This window comes from Oncorhynchus gorbuscha, linkage group LG15 (assembly GCF_021184085.1).
Source record: "Oncorhynchus gorbuscha isolate QuinsamMale2020 ecotype Even-year linkage group LG15, OgorEven_v1.0, whole genome shotgun sequence".
Lineage (NCBI taxonomy): Eukaryota > Metazoa > Chordata > Actinopteri > Salmoniformes > Salmonidae > Oncorhynchus > Oncorhynchus gorbuscha.
Genome location: NC_060187.1, coordinates 40,974,184 through 40,994,577, shown reverse-complemented (window position 1 = coordinate 40,994,577; position 20,394 = coordinate 40,974,184). Strand labels below are relative to the sequence as shown.

Below are 20,394 nucleotides of genomic sequence, written 5' to 3'. Positions count from 1 at the left end.
CCATAAAAATGATGCTAGCTGATTCAGGATTTTGACTGAATGAGAAACACTACCTGCCTGTCTGTCTCGTCCCGACATCTCCGCTGTTGATAACTAAATGTTAGTCTAAAAAAAGAGATATTGCCTAGATAATTTTTATAGTGGAGATAAAGTTTATAAATTGCCTGGCTGGGCTGATGAGTGGATTGCGCAGCCAGATGGAACAGGGTAAATAGGCATTTTAATGTCATATATTTCGCTGGTGGCAACTTGCAGAATAGACACCGACTGGAATGTGGTTTTAACCAATCAGCATTCAGGATTAGACCTGCCCGTTGTACAATAAACGACAACCTGACAACGCTCTGAATTTTACGAACGACCCAGAGCGCACTCTGACACTGGAGGCAATTTAAGAACACATACATGGAGAGAAGTGAGAACGTGCAATCCAGAGGGATAGAAAGCAGTTGCTTCGCCAGCCTGAAATGTGATTTATAGTTGGTATTCAGCAGTCATAAAAGTACACCTTATTTACTTTGAAGAACTACACCTTATTTACTTTGAAGAAATACTGAGATAGTGATTTTGTCAGACACCATAGACAGTAGCTCTTTATGAGGTGACTTTGAATTAAATAATAGTTATCAAATAAAACACATTTGATGCAAGTAATGTTGTGATGGGCAGTCACTACCACCATGGGACTTGTATTAATTGTTTTATTCTGTTACAGAATTCAACCCACATAATGCATTTAATGTATACAAAAACAATATGGAAACGCAAGTCGAAAAAGTGATTATTTTTCCAGAATCAAACCCGAAACCGAACCGACCTAAAAACACTAATCCCTCAGCACTAATATGTGTGTAGGCTACACACAATGTTTTATATGCATTATTATAATAATCCACTTCGTCACAAATGCATTATTTGAGTCTAGCATTGAGGACCAGCAATTAACAGTGTTTTTCTTAACAAAAATGCATGATGCAAGGTGGGCTTGAACTCATGGTTTATGAGCACTGTCATTTTATCGTCAACAGTGTGTGCCACCAGGACCGAATAATGACTGTACATGACAGCTATTTGACAAGTCCATAAGGCTCTTCAACTTTTTAAACAATATGATACACTTTAAATATTGTATAGACCTCTTATTTTTTTCCTGTAAAAGCACATTGATGTGTGTGGAATGGATGTGCGAAAATTTGGAATTTTGTCATATGTGAAAACGTGCATTTTGCAATCATGCAAAATTGGGGCACTATACTTGAAACATACCAAGCAGAATTTGTAGGTTTAAAATATCCTTCCTGGTGGCCATTTTGAACTATTTTAAGAAATGCCATTGGTTGGTAACGTTGATACAGGAAATAATCACTGCCACCTGCTCAGGTTAGCATAGGGCTAAATGTGTCAGGCTATGTAATGGGAACAGCTAACGTGTGGCGTTTGATCACGTGAAACTACATCAACGATTTTAATTCGCCAATGGACAATTTGAGAAACTTACTTTTTAAGCAAAGGCCCGTTTTTAAACTTTTTCTGGATGACTCCAGGGCCTTTGCTTAAACAAATTTCAAATGATTGTAGGATAATAGGGATTTCATTGTTCCATAAATTGTGAGTAAATTATGGTTTAATACCACTAAGGGAGGAACTTAAAAACAATTTTTTTACTGACTAGCATTGGCCTTGAATTTGTCAATCTGTCAAAGCAATGGCTCACTTTTGCAATACAATACGACTGTTTTTATTTTTATTTAATGTAATTTTTTTTTCAATATTTGAAAGATAATTGCTATTTTGAAATAGACAGAACATGATGCTTTATTGTCAAATTAATAAAATATTTTCAACTGAATTCAAATGTGATGTTTCATTATGCTTACATTGTGTGAACATGACTCCCTCTAGTGTTGGTAACATTTTGTTAGCCCAGCCATACACGCATGTCTACCGCGGAGTATTGTGGGTGTCAGTGAGGAAGTAAAATGGCGGACCTGGCAAACGAAGGTAAGGAACTGCTCGTTGGGAAAGATAAACAAATCTAATGAATCACCACAGTGAGTGCATGTAGTTCAGACAGCGACGGGACTGTCAGCAGATGTGCAGGTAATGCTCCGTTTTGCCAGCAACTCGATGTGGTGCCAGCGGTTTGACTAAACGGCATACGTTAAGAGTCCCGGCCTTTGCTATATTTGACGTGGGGGAGGAGTGGGGGCGGCTGGCCGACGGTGTGGCACAACCGGGGGAGGGGCAGTCGTCAGACGTGAAAATATCTGTAGCGAGCGAACTATACCTTCCGATTGAACTGCATTTTTGTAAATCTATGTGTGTTCCAATTTTAGAAATCAAGCACATGGAAGCACAAACAATAGACATGTAGGGCTCTGTCTGGGTCACATGGGAAATATACCGGGTGGAATTTTGCTCTTATCGAATAGCCTTTTTAAACCTCCCACTATTCCCATGTAGCTATCTACAGTACGCCGTCTATGGTCAACGCCTAAATTAGGTAGTCATCGTTAAAACACAGTTAACATGTCCCACCCAGCTTGGCTAGATTTTTTTTTTCATGGCCGTACTGTTTTCAGACAACTGGTTATTGTCATTGCTCCATGTTACAGGTGTCTATCCCATTGAGGTACAGCCTACAATGTTGCGAGTTCAATGCATAGCTATACTGTACCAGAAACCTAGATAGCCTAGTTGCGTAACAGGGTTTGCAAAGTACTTAGCTAAATGCATTTGAATTAATTACTTTTATACAGTTTCAAATCAATCCAATTTGATATACGTAGAATGATGCCAATACAGAAAGATATTGAATACTGAACAGTAGCTATCACGGAAATGTGCCATCTACTGAGCTGTACATAGAGCTAAGGCACAACTGCTCGAAAGTTCAAACCTTTAACTGGCTCTTTACTCTGGACTTCTTTTTCTGATTTCACCTCCAAAAATAACAATGGCTTGCTGTGATATCTTTTCTTCAGTGTATGCTGATTCATTCAAATGTGTGAGATTTAATGAAAATGTGAAGTCGTGCAGCTATCCCAAAAGTAAGAGGCTTAGACGTTATGTGAAAAGAAGACTAATGAGATTAATGCCTGTAGACACTTATTTTTTTTCCCCAGAATGTCACTGTAGAGGGGTCTGGAGTTAGTCTATTTGGCAGCTGCTCCATTGAAAGACACTAGAACCCCAATTCCATTTCAACGTAAAACCCCTCTAGCTTCTCTTTTGTTCCTTTCTCATTTCGTCCGGTGTTACTTACGACGCGTGAGGTCATAGGAGACATATCACACATCATTAATTTCCACCAGTTTCCAATTTCAATCGAATGACGAGGAATCAGTTGTTTTGGTCTTGACAATTTGTTCCCCATTACTGAAACACTTCTGATTTTCCTTCTGTTAGCAGGAATAATATTAGATGTTCAGTTTGTGATAGTTAGAGCCAAAGGTAAGGGATCAGAATTGACAGCATGGATGAGGACAAAGGTGAGGGGGGAGATGGGTGAGGGGGATCTATGCTGAGAAGGTAAGGGACCCAGAAACAACCAGTTTACACTCAATCTACCTTTAATGAGACAATGTTTTGGTACGAGGTGGATCCTTGGTTGTAAAATTGTGGACTTTTATTTAGTCCACCACCTGAGTTCTGGTGATGTAATAAGCAAATGTCACCTCACTTATTTTTAGGCAAACTACTCATGATAAAGAACTAAGGCTATAGGCTACATGAAGTAGATTGAGTTGCATTGTAGCCTTTACTTTAACTTAACAGACACTCCTCTGTCAATATCAAGAGACTGAAAGAACTAGCCAAGTCAGAAAGGCGAAAGACTGCATTTCAAACAAGTATAGACTAGTGTGTAGGCTATATCGAGTGTAACTCGGCATCGTTTCAAATTTAGATTAAATTAAGGAAGTGCAGTCTTTGATCCACTTCCTTAATTTGATAGTCTAAGTGCCATAGAGCTTATTTTGTGACAAGGAAAATCCATTTATTTTCCTTTTGGTTTTTATAAAAAGGGAGAATGTTTCATTGCTGTATCACAGAGAATAGCAGTGGTGTGGTTGGAGGCATCAGTAAAACACTATTTATGCAGAAGTCAAATACTTTTTAGTGTGAATCCACCATCTCTGGCAAGCATTTATGCATGTCTTTCACACCTCGAGGGCACATAAGTCATCACAAAGCCTTGTGCCTCAGCTGGGGATGACTGACCATATAAACCTTCAAGTTACTACGTCTATATATTGAGAAGCTATATTTTATTTCTGCTTTTACTGTTCAGTGTTAGTGGCTAGCACATTTGCCTGCCCAGCCTTCTAAAACAGGTCATGTCTTTGCCGCCCTTTCTTTCTGAAATGTTCTCCTCTCATGGCCATATCACCTTCACCATAGCTCCTTTTAGTTGTTGCTATATATTTATTGCCTGATTTATTGGGTCAACCCCAGTGTAGTTTCATCATGTTGACCCAGATCCCTAAAAATGCGAAGCACCCGTAGGCGGTCAAATTATATAAAGTCATACACACATCCTCGCAATCGGATCCTATCCACGTGGCTTACCCTAAAAATAGTCGAGGGCAAATTTTAGCAGCAGTGAGTCATTCTAGGGTTGATATCATCCTTCAAATCCATCTGCTGGGGCTGGCAGTCCTCCACTCATCCTACCTTATCACAACTAGCATGTCTCCCTCAGCTGTGGCAGGTAGCAGGCTATTCCAGCTGGACTGGGGTTAGTGGCTAGAGCCTCTTATTCAGGGAAGTCTCATGACTAGAGAGTTCAAGTTATAGCCTGGGGAGAAGATTTACTTGGTCCTGGCTGGGGTACTATCAAATATGAGTGGGTACTGACAGTGACAGGGGGCTCTATTTACACTGACTGGGATGCCTGAGCCCTGAGGTTAGTGGTGTTCTGGGGGAGATGAAGCAAGTGCACATTTCAACAAAACCTGTTACTTTTTCGCCTTAGCCTAACCTGCGGGTCTTTGCCAGCTCTGTAGAATTTAATTTAGGCTTGGGTGGTATCCATATTGTCATACCTTCATACTGACGTTGTGCCATACTGAGATATTCGGTAATACCGGCACTGTTTTCAAACCCCACTGATACTCTGTAATCTGAAGGTTAGCAATGCTAACAAGTACATGTAAAATCCCATAGAGAATGCTGTCTAAATGCTGAAGAGTGCATTGCGAACAGTTTCTGACCTAAACTATACAAGTATTATAGTGCAGAGCATTCATCACATTTTAGACAGTTAACTCAATAGTTAATAGTTATAAGTTAGTTATCTAACTGGAAAACATTTAGTTGTGAATTGCATACTGTAATTACACTACATGACCAAAAGTATGTGGACACCTGTTAGTTGAACATTTCATTCCAAAATCATGGGCATTAATATGGAGTTGGTCATCCCTTTTGCTTCTATAACAGCCTCCACTCTTCTGGGAAGGCTTCCGTTCAGCCACAAGCATTAGTGAGGTCGGGCACTGATGCTGGGTGTTTAGGCCTGGCTCGCAATCAGCGTTCTAATTTATCCCAAAGGTGTTCGATGAGGTTGAGATCCCAAAGGTGTTCGATGGGGTCAAGTTCTCCACACCGATCTCAACAAACCATTTCTGTATGGACCTCGCTTTGTGAACGGGGGCATTGTCATGCTTTGTTGCCACAAAGTTGGAAGCACAGATTTGTTTACAATGTTCTATGCTGTGGTGTTAAGATCTCTCTTCCCTAGAAATAGCCTGATCCATGAGAAACAGCCCTGATCCATTATTCCTCCTCCACCAAACTTTAGTTGGCACTATGCATTGGATCAGGTAGCATTCTCCTGGCATCTGTCAATCCCAGATTCATCCGTCGGAATGCCAGATGATGACGCGTGATTCATCACTCCAGAGAACGTGTTTCCACTGCTCCGAGCTTTACACCACTCCAGCCAACGCTCGGCATTGCGCAAGGTGATCTTAAGCTTGTGTGCGGTTGCTCGACAATGGGAACCGAAGCTCCCGATAAACAGTTCTTGCGCTGACGTTGCTTTCAGGGGCAGTTTTGAACTGAGTAGGGAGAGTTGCAACTAAGGACAGACAATCTGTACATGCTATGTGCTTCAACACTCGGCGGTCCCGTTCTGTGAGCTTGTGTGGCCTACCACTTTGCGGCTGAGCTGTTGTTGCTCCTAGATGTTTTAATTTCGCTATAACAGCACTTACAGTTGACTGGGGAAGTTATAGCAGGGCAGAAATTGTTGGCATCCTATGATGGTGGCATGTTGAAAGTCACTGAGCTCTTCATTAAGGCGATTGTTTATGGATATTGCATGGATATGTACTCTATTTTTATACACCTGTCAGCAACGGATGTTGCCAAATCCACTAATTTGAAGAGTGTCCACTGTCCACATACCTTTTGTGTATGTATATTGTAGATCACCTGTGAGTGACTTACAAGGCTCCGGTCTTTCATCATTGTGTGCTTGTAAACAAACACCACATGACTGGGGACTACCGTAAGCCTTTTAATAATGTGAAAGGAGAAATAAAGAACGTAATGTTTTCTCCTAATGTATTACAAACATTGACTGTAAAGTATTTAAAAAAGTAGCTACAAATATTCAAATGTATTAAAATATCCTCCAAGGAAATAATTTTGACGGTATTGAAAAACCATTCCGTGTCTTTTTCTAAATGCCCCAGTATACGGTATACCGCCCAAGCCTAATTAGTAATATTTGTAATTTAGGAGTACTGAGAAGGCTCATGAATAGAGTTAGGGGTTTTATGGACAATGTCAAGAGACGTCATCATAAAGGTTAATCCGTTACAGTTTATGCCTGGGGTAGGGGTTCTACTAAGATATATGGAATTGTTTTTTAAGAAGGTCATACCAAGGATCATTTTAGCTATTTGATTTAGAATTTTAAGACCTCTTGAAGTATCAAAATAAAAAAATATTTGATGAAAAATGTTATTTGGTGTTACTGCTGTTAGCCCATACAAAAGCATTGAATAACAGATTCACTAAATGGAACAGATGTTTGCGAGAGATGATAAACAGGAAACCCAATTTCTTTTATTATATTTTTTTATATGTATTTTTGGCACTAAACAGTCTCCATATACAATACCAGTCAAAAGTTTGGACACCTACTCATGCAAGGGTTTTTCTTTATTTTTACTATGAAATAACACATGGAATCATGTAGTAACCAAAAAAGTGTTAAACAAATCTAAATATATTTAAGATTCTAAAAAGTAGCCAAACTTTGCCTTGATGACAGCTTTGCACACTCTTGGCATTCTCTTAACCAGCTTAATGAGGTAGTCACCTGTAATGAATTTCAATGAACAGGTGTGCCTTGTTAAAAGTTCATTTGTGGAATGTCTTTCCTTAATGCGTTTGAGCCAAAACAGTTGTATTGTGACAAGGTAGGGTGGTATACCGATGATAGCCCTATTTGGTAAAAGACCAAGTCCATATTATGGCAAGAACAGCTCGAATAAGTGAAGAGAAACAACAGTCCATTACTTTAAGACATGAAGGTCAGTCAATCCGGAAAATGTCAAAAACCATCAAGCGTTATGATAAAACTGGCTCTCATGAGGACCACAACAGGAACGGAAGACAGAGTTACATCTGCTGCAGAGGATAAGTACATTAGAGTTAACAGCCTCAGATTGCAGCCCAAATAAATAATTCATAGAGAGCAAGTAACAGACACAACTCATCATCAACTGTTTAGACGATACTGCATGAATCAGGCCTTCACGGTCAAATTTCTGCAAAGAAACCACTACTAAAGGATCCCACAAGGAAGAAGAAACCTGCTTGTGCAAAGAAACACGAGAATGGACATTAGACCGGTGGAAATCTGTCCAAATTTGAGATTCTTGGTTCCAACTGCCATGTCTTTGTGAGACGCAGAGTAGGTGACCAGCATGGCCACCACAGCATTCTGCAATGATACGCCATCCCGTCTGGTTTGTGCTTAGTGGGACTGTCATTTGTTTTCAACAGAAGGACCAACCACACCTCCAGGCTGTGTAAGGGTTATTTTACCAAGAAGGAGAGTCATGGAGTGCTGTATCAAATTACCTGGCCTCCACAATCACCCGACCTCAACCCAATTGAGATGGTTTGGTATGAGTTGGACCGCAGAGTGAAGGAAAAGCAGCCAACAAGTGCTCAGCATATGTGGGAACTCCTTCAAGACTGTTGGAAAAGCATTCCAAGTGAAGCTGGTTGAGAGAATGCCAAGCATGTGCAAAGCTTTTATCAAGGCAAAGGGTGGCTACTTTGAAGAATCTCAAATATAAAATATATTTAGATTTGTTTAACACTTTTGGTTACTACATGATTCCATATGTTATTTCATTGTTTTATGACTTCACTATTCTACAATGTAGAAAATAGTTTAAAAAATAACAAACCCTTGAATGAGTAGGTGTGTCCAAACTTTTGACTAGTACTGTATACTTCCTTTCATTTTTTTCCCAACTTGTATCGGGGACCTTCGACTAGATTTTAGATTTTGAGTGGATTTTCCCTTTAAACTTTTGCCCAAAGATGTGCGAAATTATATCTTCAACAGTGACATCTGATTTCTCTTACAGAGAAGCCTGCCATAGCCCCACCTGTGTTTGTGTTCCAGGAAGATAAAGCACAGAAGGTGAGACACTCTTGTCACACCTCTGCTGAATATGGAAACAGTGTGACTGCACACTGTGTGTCAGGCTTGACTTCACACTGGCTGGATAATTCACTTAATTTCCTGTGTCTGACTGTTTCTTCCTCTCTCTCTCTCTCTATTTCTGTCATACACATAACAGAGATCAGCAGAAGGGTCCAGTGCTGAGGATGGAGAAGGTAAGGATGAGGAAGATAATCTAGCAGGTTATGGTTCTTTGGAAAAATTGACACGTCTATCTTATATTACTGTATTGTAGTTACTTTGCTAATCTTTGCTGATTCTATCTCCTCCAGACTCTGATAAAGATGAGAGTAGTTACTGTCCCCCGGCCAAGAGAGAAAGAACATCATCACTAACACAGTTCCCACCCGCACATTCAGGTAATTGTACATTTTGTTGAATTAAAATAGTATTTTGTTAGTGTGTAGAGAAAGGGTCTGTACTCATGTTATTTCTCATTGTCTCTTGCAGTTTCTAAGAACAATGTGTTCATGCCACCCAGTTTCTGTCAGTCCCCGTCAGGAAATAATTCAGATTCAGAACCCGGTGAGATCATGAATAGTTGTCTTATGTTCTCCTTTTCAATTAACTTGCTATTTGCATGATATAAGGAGAACGACCCTTGAAGAATCATGACAAGAATGGTTTGCTTTTTCTCCTTAATCACTGTTCTGGCCTAACCTCCATCTCATATTCCCTCTTTCTCCATCTTTCTCTGGTGTCAACAGAGGAGAAGACTGTTGGGTTTCGCTTGAAGCCTCCCACCCTGATCCATGGACAGGCTCCTCGTACAGGTGGCTGTTCTCTCCTGTCAATTTCAGAGGGGCTTATTGTCCATTGAGTGAAATGTGTTTCGGGGGTTTCAGCACACAGGCTCAGTCAAAAGCAATGTACAAAACATCACAATAAGTTGGAAAGAAGATGGCCCTTGTTTGTCTGGCACTGGTCTGTCCAGAGCCTTATATTTAGGCCAAGTATAATGTGTTGCAGGTGTCCCGAGCCAGAAGCCCAAGGAGCAGCAGCGCAGCGTACTACGACCCGCAGTACTGCAGGCCCCTCCACCTAGCAAATCACTAACCCTGACCGGTAAGTACACTGAGGAAAGCTTAACCTCAAAGTCTTCAGATACTCTCAGACAAACAGCTCTGCTACTTCGTTCTGCGTTGGCCATTCTCCTCCAGCTTTCTTTCATCTCAATGTGCTTGGACAAAACATCTGTTGAAGTGGAGAGAAATCTAGCCATTTCTGGAATTTCCCCGACTCTCCTCTTGTGGTCCTCATAGGGTTGAACAGTGGTACGAATGGAGTGAACAGATCGTCCGAGGGTCTGCCAGTCACCCAGAACAACACAGAGAACTGTGATGGCTCCACAGACAATATGGCCAAGTCACAGGTAAGCGGAGAGGTCAAAGGGTGCCACGCTAGCTACATGTTTCCTGATTGGAAGGGCTCCACAGTGGCTTATAATAACCTATATAGTTATCAAGCTTCTAACAACAACAAAGAACACCACAGGACACAAGGACGGTTTTATTCTTGGACATTCAGCATGGAATTTCCATGAATGTGTCTCGCTGCACTCATCTTTCAAGGAGAAGAAAAGCGAGAGCGGTGAGAGCAGGAATGAAGTGAGAACAGATCCTCCTGTGGAATCCACATTTGTATTTGGTCAGAATGTCAGAGACAGAGCCAAGGTGACTTGAATAGTTAACTAAAGTGCATGTCATATGGAATACATTTGAAAGATGCTCTGGGCTTTGCCTCATACATAACACCCCATTGAGGTGTGGGTAAATCAAATTGTAAACTGGGTAGTTCTGGCCCTGAATGCTGATTTTGCTGACAGCCGTGGTATATCAGACCTTATACCATGGGTATGACAAAACATGTAATTTTACTGCTCTAATTACGTTGGTGAACAGTTTATAACAGCAATAAGGCACCTTGGGGGTTTGTGGCATATGGTCAATATAAGGGCTGTATTCAGGCACTCCATGTTGCGTCGCACATAAGAACATGGTATATTGGTCGTAAACCACACTTCCTCTAGCCTTATTGCTTAAATATAGCAGCCTCTTGTGGCCTTGCATGCTTTATTACGTGACTCTTATGTTCTTTTTGTTATTATTTGTCTGATCTTTACCTTTTTTCCCCCCCATTCATCTAGGTTGAGGGAACCAGTGAAAAGAAAGTCTCTCTGTCAGCAGAATCAGGGGAAACCAATTATTTCCTGCAGTACAGAAGCACTCCTGGGTTAGTCTCTCATGGATTCTGGCTCCAATGGATATGACCAGTTATCACTTTTATTAGGTTAATACTTTATCACAATGTTGTAATCTTATTAATAGTACATCCTATCCGCTGTATGTTTTCCACCCAGCTTACAGAAGGCTGAGAACAACACTGACGACGGGGCTAAGTTTGTGTTTGGACAGAACATGTCGGATCGTGTCCTGGTGAGATGTGTTTTTTTTGTGTGAGGCTAATCTACTCATCTGTTATCTCTTGTTGTTTTTCTATCATTTGTTCCCCTGACAACTAAAGACAGGATCCACAAATTTGTGTTAAAGCATGTTGTATTACATTCTTGTTTTGCAGAGTCCGCTGAAATGTGAGCAGGCAGCAGAGAGCAGCAGAGATCCCCCTGCCACCCCGCCATGTGAGCCACCCTCTCTGGTCAGCAGCCCCGACAAAGGTGGGCAGAGAAAATAACATGCTGCATATTAAAAAATATGTAGTTCATGTTAATAAGCCCATATAATAATGGCAATCCAAGAAAAGAGAGGCTTATTTTCAGGTGTCCAAAGTGTCCTCGTTTTGCTGTTCATTTTCAAATGGGTTTGTTGTTCTCTTTGCAGATGCCAATGTGACAGAGTCTTTGGAGGAGTCGGCAGCGGCCTACACCAAAGCCACAGCCAAGAAGTGCTTGTTAGAGAAGGTAGAGGTCAGAACTGGAGAGGAGTCTGAGAGTAATGTACTACAGGTATGCACAAGCTCCAGTTGTTTGTTGTTCAATGTTAGTGTATTTATAGTAACATTCAATTTACTTCACCAGGACATTTAGCAATTATTGATATAAGGTTACCCACAGTAGTTTTGTGTTTACATGTCACCTTAGACAGGGTTGGAAATAGGCTGATATCGTCCATGATCACTCATCTGACAATGGAATGTTTTTTTTCTTTCTTTCTCAGGTCCAATGCAAGTTGTTTGTGTTTGACAAAGCATCCCAGTCTTGGGTGGAGAGAGGCAGAGGACTACTGAGGCTTAATGATATGGCCTCCACAGAGGAGGGATCGTTACAGTCCAGGCTAGGTACAGTCATTGCAGTGGCATAACACCTGAATCAAATCATGTCCAAACGCAACTCCCATTTGAATGTATTACATTGGTTATTATATGCATTGTGTATGACCTGAGTTTGTCCTGTTCTGGCCCTGTAGTGATGAGGACCCAGGGCAGTTTGCGTCTGATCCTCAACACCAAGCTGTGGCCCCAAATGCAGACGGACAAGGCCAGCGAGAAGAGCGTCCGCATCACAGCCATGGACACTGAGGACCAGGGGGTCAAGGTCTTCCTCATATCGGTACGAGTAAGACCACATTACTTATTACATAGTAATTACTGAGGATGCGCACGGTTATTGAAATACCCAATATGTGAACGGACGTTAGTGTGCGATTATTTGAGTATTCCTCTTAGGAGAAAAAAATTGTAGACCTATTTTAACAATGAAAAGGCTTTTGTCTCAATAAATGTATCCATTTGACATTTTTATCTACAAGGATAGACCATGACATTTGAAATTCCTTTGAATGTTGTTTTTTGAACGGTACTTTGAGCTACTGCTGCGCATTTATTCCTCCAGGCTGCCCTCACATTGGTATGCTATTTTCCTCACTTCAAATAGCTATTACAGGCGCTTGCCTAATAGAGTTTCCACAAAATCTGACATAGATCAATGCAAAACACTAACCAGAACCTTTTTGTAACAGAATAATTTCTATCATGGTGAAAATCATTCTTATCTCTGTTGCTGCAAGCCAAACTTTTGGAGAAAAGCAGATATCCGCTGTTTACTTCTGCCATGTGCATTTGCATCATTCAGAAAGGTCCAAGATATTGAAAAATATTTTTCTTTGAATTTCTGAATTCCCGGATATCGAACAAAATGTCATATTATTTGAATAGTAAAATATTTTGCCCATCCCTAGTAATTACACGGTAATAGATGAGTTGAGTATATCTGACACTGCCAGGACATTCTGTATAGTACTGATGTGTTAGTTATGTGTCTGTTCCAGGCAAGCTCTAAGGACACGGGTCAGCTGTACGCAGCGCTGCATCACCGTATCCTGGCACTGCGGAGCCGCTCAGACCAGGAGCCAGAGCCCCGGGTCCCCATTCCAGATGGCCACATCCCTCACCCCCAGTCTAACGAGGAGGATAGTGATGAGGATGAATCGCTCACACCCACTGCCAACATCGCAGGTAAACCATAGAACCCTTTTAGTGTAACTGTTACCCTAACTGATCTAATCACCCCAAACGGATCTGAAGACCTCTGTCGTGAAAATTCTTACACAGGGACACTCAGTCAATCTTAAACGAATCATTGTTTGTCAGCGCGCTGGAGAGGTTCCAAAAAACTTGAACGCCTGTCAGGAGCTCTAACGGGGCAGTCCCATTAGTTCCCTTACAAACTTATATTTGCACAATTTAGCTTGTTCATCATTCATAATTAATGTTTGCTTAAGTCATGTGATGACCAATACTGGGTCATGCATTTGACAGTCCAATACCTCACAAGGCTTCTTCCCTCTAAGCGGAGACCTTGAAACTGAGATATCCCTTTCTCTAAACAATGTTCAAAATCAAATCACATGTTATTTGTCACATGCGCCAAATACAACAGACCTTACAGTGAAATGCTTACTTACAAGCCCTTAACCAACAATGCAGTTTTAAGAAAAATAAGTTAAGTATTTACTAAAATAAACTGAAGTAAAAAAAAGACAAGAAAATAGAAAAGCGTAAGCGTAAGCGCAGTGTAAAAATGGGGGGTGATGGGGAGGTCAATGGAAATAGTCTGGGTAGCCATTTTGATTAGCTGTTCAGGAGTCTTATGGTTTTGGGGTAGAAGCTCTTAAGAACCCATTTGGACCAAGACTTGGCGCTCCGGTACCACTTGCCGTGCGGTAGCGGTAGCACAGAGAGCAGTCTATGACTACTTTGGGCACGCTTGTCATCCAGATGTCAAAATACTGCCCCCTAGACCAAAGAGGTTAATATTTATTTCAAATTTCTGTTGGATATTCACTTTCTGCTTCACACTTATTAAATATCTATTATTTTAAGATTCATATGTAATGTAACGAATTTATAAAATACATCGGCCAATTCAGAAACCGTTATTATAACTGGGCTAGCACTGCCTATCAGTCCACTGTCATTGGCATGTTCTATCCATAAGGTTTCTGGCACCTGAGACAACATAGATTGGGAGACAGTCTCAGACCCCCACTCCTCCTGGGGGAGTGGTTCAATTTGCCTTATTACTCATTGGTTTAACCTCTCTGGCCAAAAGCCAGGGAAAATGCAGAGCGCCAAATTCAAATAAATTACTATAAAAATCAAACTTTCGTTAAATCACACATGTAAGATACCACATTAAAGCTACACTTGTTATTAATCCAGCCAACATGTCAAATTTCAAAAAGGCTTTTCGGCGAAAGCAAACGATGCTATTATCTGAGAATATCACCTCTGTAAACAAAAGAGCGAAAGCATATTTCAACCCTGCATGCGCGACACAAAACGCAGAAATAACAAATATAATTCATGGCCTACTTTTGACGAGCTTCTTTTGTTGGCACTCCAATATGTCCCATAAACATCACAAATGGTCCTTTTGTTCGATTAATTCCGTCAATATATATCCAAAATGTCAATTTATTTGGCGCGTTTGATCCAGAAAAACACAGGTTCCAACTCAAAAGTTACCTGTAAACTTTGACAAAATATTTCAAACTACTTTTGTAACAACTTTAGATATTTTTTTACGTAAATAATCGATCAAATTGAAGACTGGAGGATCTGTGTTCAATACAGGAAGGAAACAAACTGAAGCATGCTTTCTGGTCACGCGCCTCTATCTAGCAGTACACTTCATTACACAAAGGAATAACCTCAACCAATTTCTAAAGACTGTTGACATCCAGTGGAAGCGATAGGAACTGCAAGAACGTCCTTTAGAAATCTGGATTCCCAATGAAAACCCATTGAAAAGAGTGACTTAAAAAAAAAAAATTCTGAATGGTTTGTCCTCGGGGGTTTCGCCTGCTAAATAAGTTTTGTTATACTCACAGACATGATCCAAACAGTTTTAGAAACTTCAGAGTGTTTTCTATCCATTTCTATTTCTACTAATAATATGCATATCTTATCTTCTGGAGATGAGTAGCAGGCAGTTGAATTTGGGCATGCATTTCATCCGGGCGTGAAAATACTGCCCCCTGTCACCAAGAAGTTAATATCTCATCGTTTTGGATATCAATAAAAACGCCAAGGAGTTCAATAAATTGTTTAGTTAACAGAAAATCATGTTCAACTTAATTGGTTCTATTTATAGTTTTTTTTTGTTAGGGGTAAGTCAAGTCCTTATTCAGGAATAATACTCTCTTCTTTCATATCTCCACACACATAATAATGTTATACCATCAAACTCCACGGATGGGTCATGTTATCCTCATGTAATCTAAAGTCATGTTATCCTCAGAGACATGTCTCATTAGTAACAAGGATAACATGTTATCTTCGTTACTAATGAGACGTGTTATGTTATCCTCGTCACTACTGCGACATGTTACTTATGAGATGTGAGACATGTTATCCTCTACCTGTAGATCCAACAGTGGTGGTGGACAGAACCCTAGATAACGTTACAGATCAAAAAACTCACAGAACTGGTTGAGGCATTCATTCACCTCTTTCACACATGAGCTAGTCCCCTGACCGCTCTCATTTACTCAATAATTTATAGCTATATTTCAATCTCAATCTTGTTATGCAAATTTCCGTCAGCTTGATATCCACATTTCAATTTTATAATCCTTATTCCAATCTTAATAGTAATAATTTAAGTCCATGTATTATCCAAATTTCAATCAGCTTAATATGTCATATCTCAGAATCACACTTTCACATCCATATTCACTTACTACTGTTCCCAAACATACCCCATGTGCATCTTCAAAGATTCTCTTGTCGTTACTTGCTATACATATAAATAACACCCTGTATTCAATAATACCTTGTTTTTTCGTAGTGGTGGTAAGACGTTTCTTATAAATGCCTACAGACAGCTGTCAGTGAGGCATTCCATGATATTATTACACCCTCACTGTAGTCTTCTCATAAAACTAGTGAATAATCTTCTCTCTAGAAGTGAAAAAATATCTGGCCCTTTTTATGGGTTTCTCGCCTTGATTTCATTCAGTTTTTTTCCCTCACTTTTATACATATTCAATTTAAATTGACTTAATGAAATCAGTTGCCATCCCTCAATTGTTAGCCGATGTGTCTCCTCCTGGGCAGTTCACAGTAAGGGTCTGGTTTGGGTGGGTCTCGTCATCTTTAGGTTAGACGGCAATTTCCCTCACGCTTCATAAAATGCTCCACCGATATCCTTGCAGACCCCCCACTGGAAAGTGAGGCTTCTTCTCTCCAAGCTGAGCCCTTGAAATTGAGATATCCCTTTCTCTAAACAAGTTTCTGGGCATACTGCCCAAAAAATTTCAATCAGTCACTTGCATGAACACCGATTGGTTTATAGGAAAGCACAAACAAAACTATTTTCACCACACCTCTTACTGTGATTTATTCAAAAAGTGGATTTATGTTATCTGGACAAAGTGATAGTCCAAAAGTGTAATTTGGTGTTCCAAGGAAGTGATCTGGGAGACCCCTATCAATGGTTTATAGAAAAGCACAAACAAAACCATTTCCACCACACCCCTTCCTGTGATTTATTCAAAAAAAGTGAATTGATGATATCTGGACAAAATTATAGTCCAAAAGTGTTATTTGTTGTTCCAAGGAAGTGATCTGGGAGACCCCTATCAATGGTCCATAAAAGTAATCTCGTGGTTAAAAAATGTCACCTGGACATGCCCCCTAACCGTCAAACAAACATATTTGAAAGTCCAAGTAAGTGATCTTGGACACCCCCACTGAAGTTATCTGGGGGTCCAAGGAAGTTGTCTGGGCATCTTTGAATGGGACTTTTTTACTTTTGTACTTTTTCGTTGGATGTTGTCAATTGTCTTGTATTTTGTCTTATTTTATTCAAGCTACATCTGGCCCATTCAAAAAGTCCAAGAATGTAATTTAAAACAGTCCAATGGCAACCACTCACCAGGCCTCCTCTCTCCTCTCCCCAGAGGGTCCAGAGGTCCAGGCCAGCGGGAGTGGGTCCTCATAGCGCCTGCCCCCCTCCACACGCTGCAGTCAGGAACCCTACAGGCACCTCAGTCCAGCATTTCCCCAATGGTCAGAGGTCACAGTGGAGTACGAGGAAGGATCCTATGCAGGTGCTACTAACTTAACTCTGTGCAGTTCAGTCTCTCTGCATTCACAGTATATCCAGGATGGATGGTCTTTTTGTTTGTTTTTTTATTTTTGTTTTTTTAACCTATAGAACTGAAAAATATATATTTTTTGGAGTTTGAATTGTCGCTCATCATATTGATGAGTGAGACGTTGCAAGACGGAATGAGAAAGCAGTTTTCTTCTCTCGCCGATGTAAGTACATTCTAAAGAGCTTGCCGTTAAAAGTGGGACCTCTTTATCCACCTTGCAAGAAAACAGACCTCAGGCACTTCAAATCCAGTGGGGCTTGTATTTTGTTCAGAGAGGTAAAGATCTAGTTGCCTAGCAAATAATTGTTTATAAAGTCTTCTTTTTATTTCACTGAGTTGTGTCTGAACTCTCCAAGTTTTATTTTGTATTTTAAGTCCGTCGATACCGCCTTTGGCCACTTAGTTTTTTAGTCTGTAGTCAACATTAGAAATTATTTTTGACCACAAATCATTGAAATAGAAGCCATTGTGCAAACACCTGCTTTGACGTAAATTATTTAAAGAATTCCATTTAATAATGGAGTTGACCTGTGTTCATTATTATGATGATTATTATTATTGATAGTTGATATATCGACTTTGATTTTGAAGTTCATTCGAAAATGAACCCATTTTTCAAATAAGCTAGTTGGATTTGATAGTTTTACAGCAGGTTTTTTTCCATGACCCCAACATTTTCCCTAAATATAGATGGTAGATGTGTTTGTTTCAAAAAGATAAAACATTTTTAGATGGATCTGAAAAGAAATCATCTTCCCAAATATATATTGAATAAACCAATTTTATTAGTTGTTTACAATTGTTTATTTAGTTTGCTTTAAATAAGTTACACAGACATTGTTTATAACAACCTTGATCATTGCGAACATATTTTTCCTATGTTTTTTTCACACCATGAGAAAGGTCAATATATTAACTTCTAGGTTTGGGTGTTGGCAGTTGGATTCTCCGAACATGTCGTTATTTGCATCAATCCTAAATGGGTTTGACCTCAAAACCCTACAGAATGCACATATACTCTCAGAACAACTAATGCTGCCATTTTAATTCAAAGAGCTATAGGCATTGGAACAGGTGGTTCTACACGCACATGATTGGAAGACTACAAGTACATTGTTTCTCACCAATCGTCTGGTGCTGAGCCCTCTTTATTCCACTGTTCATCGGTGGCTTTGGTTTGGTGTATTTAAAACGGATCCCCTATGAGAATAGATGACTGCAGTTATATTTCCTTCAGTGAAGTGTGGCGCCTCTTGTTTTAAGCCTTTCTTCTTCATATCAGTGGAATTAGTCATATCTCGAAACTGTTGTATTATAGTGTGATCCTTTTTCATGTACTACAAGCCTTTCATGTGAAAATATGTATTTTTAACACAAAAAAAAGCACACTAAGAAAACTGGGGGGGAAAAAACAAAAAAACAGGCAAGTAGAAATGTTTGTGGTTAAAATGTATATATCCCGTAATGTATATTATTGAGCAGCCTTTAAGTGTAAAAAAAAAAAAAAAAAAAAGAGAGGATGCCCCTCTTTATTTTGCACTCTTCTTCACCGTTGTCTGTAGAAACCTCACCATGTAGTGTGCTCTGTATGTTTGTGTTCTCTCCATTCTTCACATTCTGCTTATGTAGCAACAAACATAGGACTATTCCTCCGGACATGGGGCTCAGACATGAATGTATGGCACCTTGGGACTGAATAAAGAGCCAGGGGCCGACGTTCTTCAGCACTTTTCCTTCTCTGTTATATTTCTCCCATCAATATGAATTTTTAAATGTTCGTAAATGCAAATGAACTTGGACTGTCCATTAATAAAATGGCAAAAGGTGGTCAATGATGAAGTGTTGAATGTTGTTTACATTGGGGTTGTTGGTGGTTATTTGCTGGGGAGTGACTGTAAGACAGAAACACTTTTGTTCATGTTATATTTTTGTTGCTGTATTGTTTGTCATGTCTGCTATTGTCCCTCAAAATGTCCACCTGTTTTCTGTTTGAAGTTAGGTGTAGTTCCATAACCTGGTGCTATTTTGTTACCGTTCCTATCACTATACAAGTCAATGTTGATATTCCGTTAGAATTATATCAAAACGGAACATCTTTGAATGGAAGGCAAGTGGTGAAGATGTTCTGCAACGTTAGTTGACATGACGAGCCCTTGACGCTATTGTACAAGAGCACCTGTCCCATCCCATACTCTATCTGTGACTGGAATATGTTTTCATAATGTCATCTGCATTGGCTTCTAGACATGTCATTCATTACCTATACATTTGCTGACCGTTCACAGTCGTGGCATTGCTGCCTATTTTGATTAGTCCAATACAACGGAGATGTGGTCAGAGTAGGTGTGCCGGAGATGCGTAAGCGATCAGGAGTGGTCCATAATAGGCTGATGAAATGAACAGAAAAGGTTGTATTTTTTTCCCCACTTATGGGATAGGCTTTTTAACCAGCTATCTCCCCTCTTTCCAATGATCCGCAACTGCAATAGAGACATGTAAAGATATACCATACCTATCGGGAGAAAGATGCTTGTCATTGAGGAACATTAGAATAGCTACATGTCTCTTTTCAACAATGCCCACGTCGTTACCAGTCATTTTGATATCAGTCGCCCAGTATGTGTGGAACAAGGGCAAAGATGCAGTCATATCATAGCAATAGATAGGCTAAAAAGGTCATAGCGTCGTCATAGCAATTCTCCATTCAGGCAACACAGCAGTACTGTACCATTCAGCTCTGTTGATATGTGTATCACAGAATCCCTCCACATAAAGACCACTTTCAATCTCCTCTCTGATATCTTGTACGGCTGTCAGAGCATCCACTATCTGCAGTATATTTTTAATGAATCTCGAATGCATTAACTCGATGGAAGGCATCATTCTAATAACCTTAGTATAGTGCCGTCAAATGTCATTGACACATTTTAGCCTTTTGGACTTTTCTTCGATTTCTCCTTGAAGGTTTTGAGGATAACAAAGACAGTAATTGTCAACATGTTCCTCTCCCTTCCACCGCCCTATAGACATGTAAGAGATGAGGGACCAGGACATGAGTGC

The 20,394-nt window shown here is 40.0% G+C and overlaps 1 protein-coding gene across 2 annotated transcripts; it reads left to right on the top strand.

Moving 5' to 3' along the window:
* Window positions 1–1,936: 1,936 nt before the first annotated feature.
* LOC123997130 (ran-binding protein 3-like) lies at window positions 1,937–19,161 on the top strand. 2 transcript variants are annotated; one of them, XM_046301207.1, is made up of 16 exons: window positions 1,937–2,001; window positions 8,619–8,674; window positions 8,835–8,871; window positions 8,989–9,075; window positions 9,167–9,241; window positions 9,424–9,489; window positions 9,686–9,781; window positions 9,979–10,088; window positions 10,863–10,948; window positions 11,076–11,151; window positions 11,294–11,390; window positions 11,554–11,678; window positions 11,890–12,010; window positions 12,139–12,281; window positions 13,000–13,186; window positions 17,137–19,161. In XM_046301207.1, the coding sequence occupies exons 1-16, from the start codon at window positions 1,980–1,982 to the stop codon at window positions 17,175–17,177; spliced, it is 1,425 nt and encodes a 474-aa protein (XP_046157163.1). In that variant the 5' UTR covers window positions 1,937–1,979; the 3' UTR covers window positions 17,178–19,161. The 2 variants fall into 2 exon arrangements, with proteins under 2 accessions (XP_046157163.1, XP_046157164.1); XM_046301208.1 differs by lacking the exon at window positions 1,937–2,001 and adding an exon at window positions 2,035–2,100.
* The last annotated feature ends 1,233 nt before the right edge of the window (window positions 19,162–20,394 follow it).

Excerpts from the sequence above, each read along its gene's own strand:
- LOC123997130 (XM_046301207.1), top strand. The coding sequence starts at position 1,980 with ATGGCGGACCTGGCAAACGAAG. Across the intron at positions 10,949-11,075 it reads CAGTACAGAAGCACTCCTGG|CTTACAGAAGGCTGAGAACA; the intron begins GTTAGTCTCTCA and ends TTTTCCACCCAG. Across the intron at positions 11,679-11,889 it reads CTGAGAGTAATGTACTACAG|GTCCAATGCAAGTTGTTTGT; the intron begins GTATGCACAAGC and ends TTTCTTTCTCAG.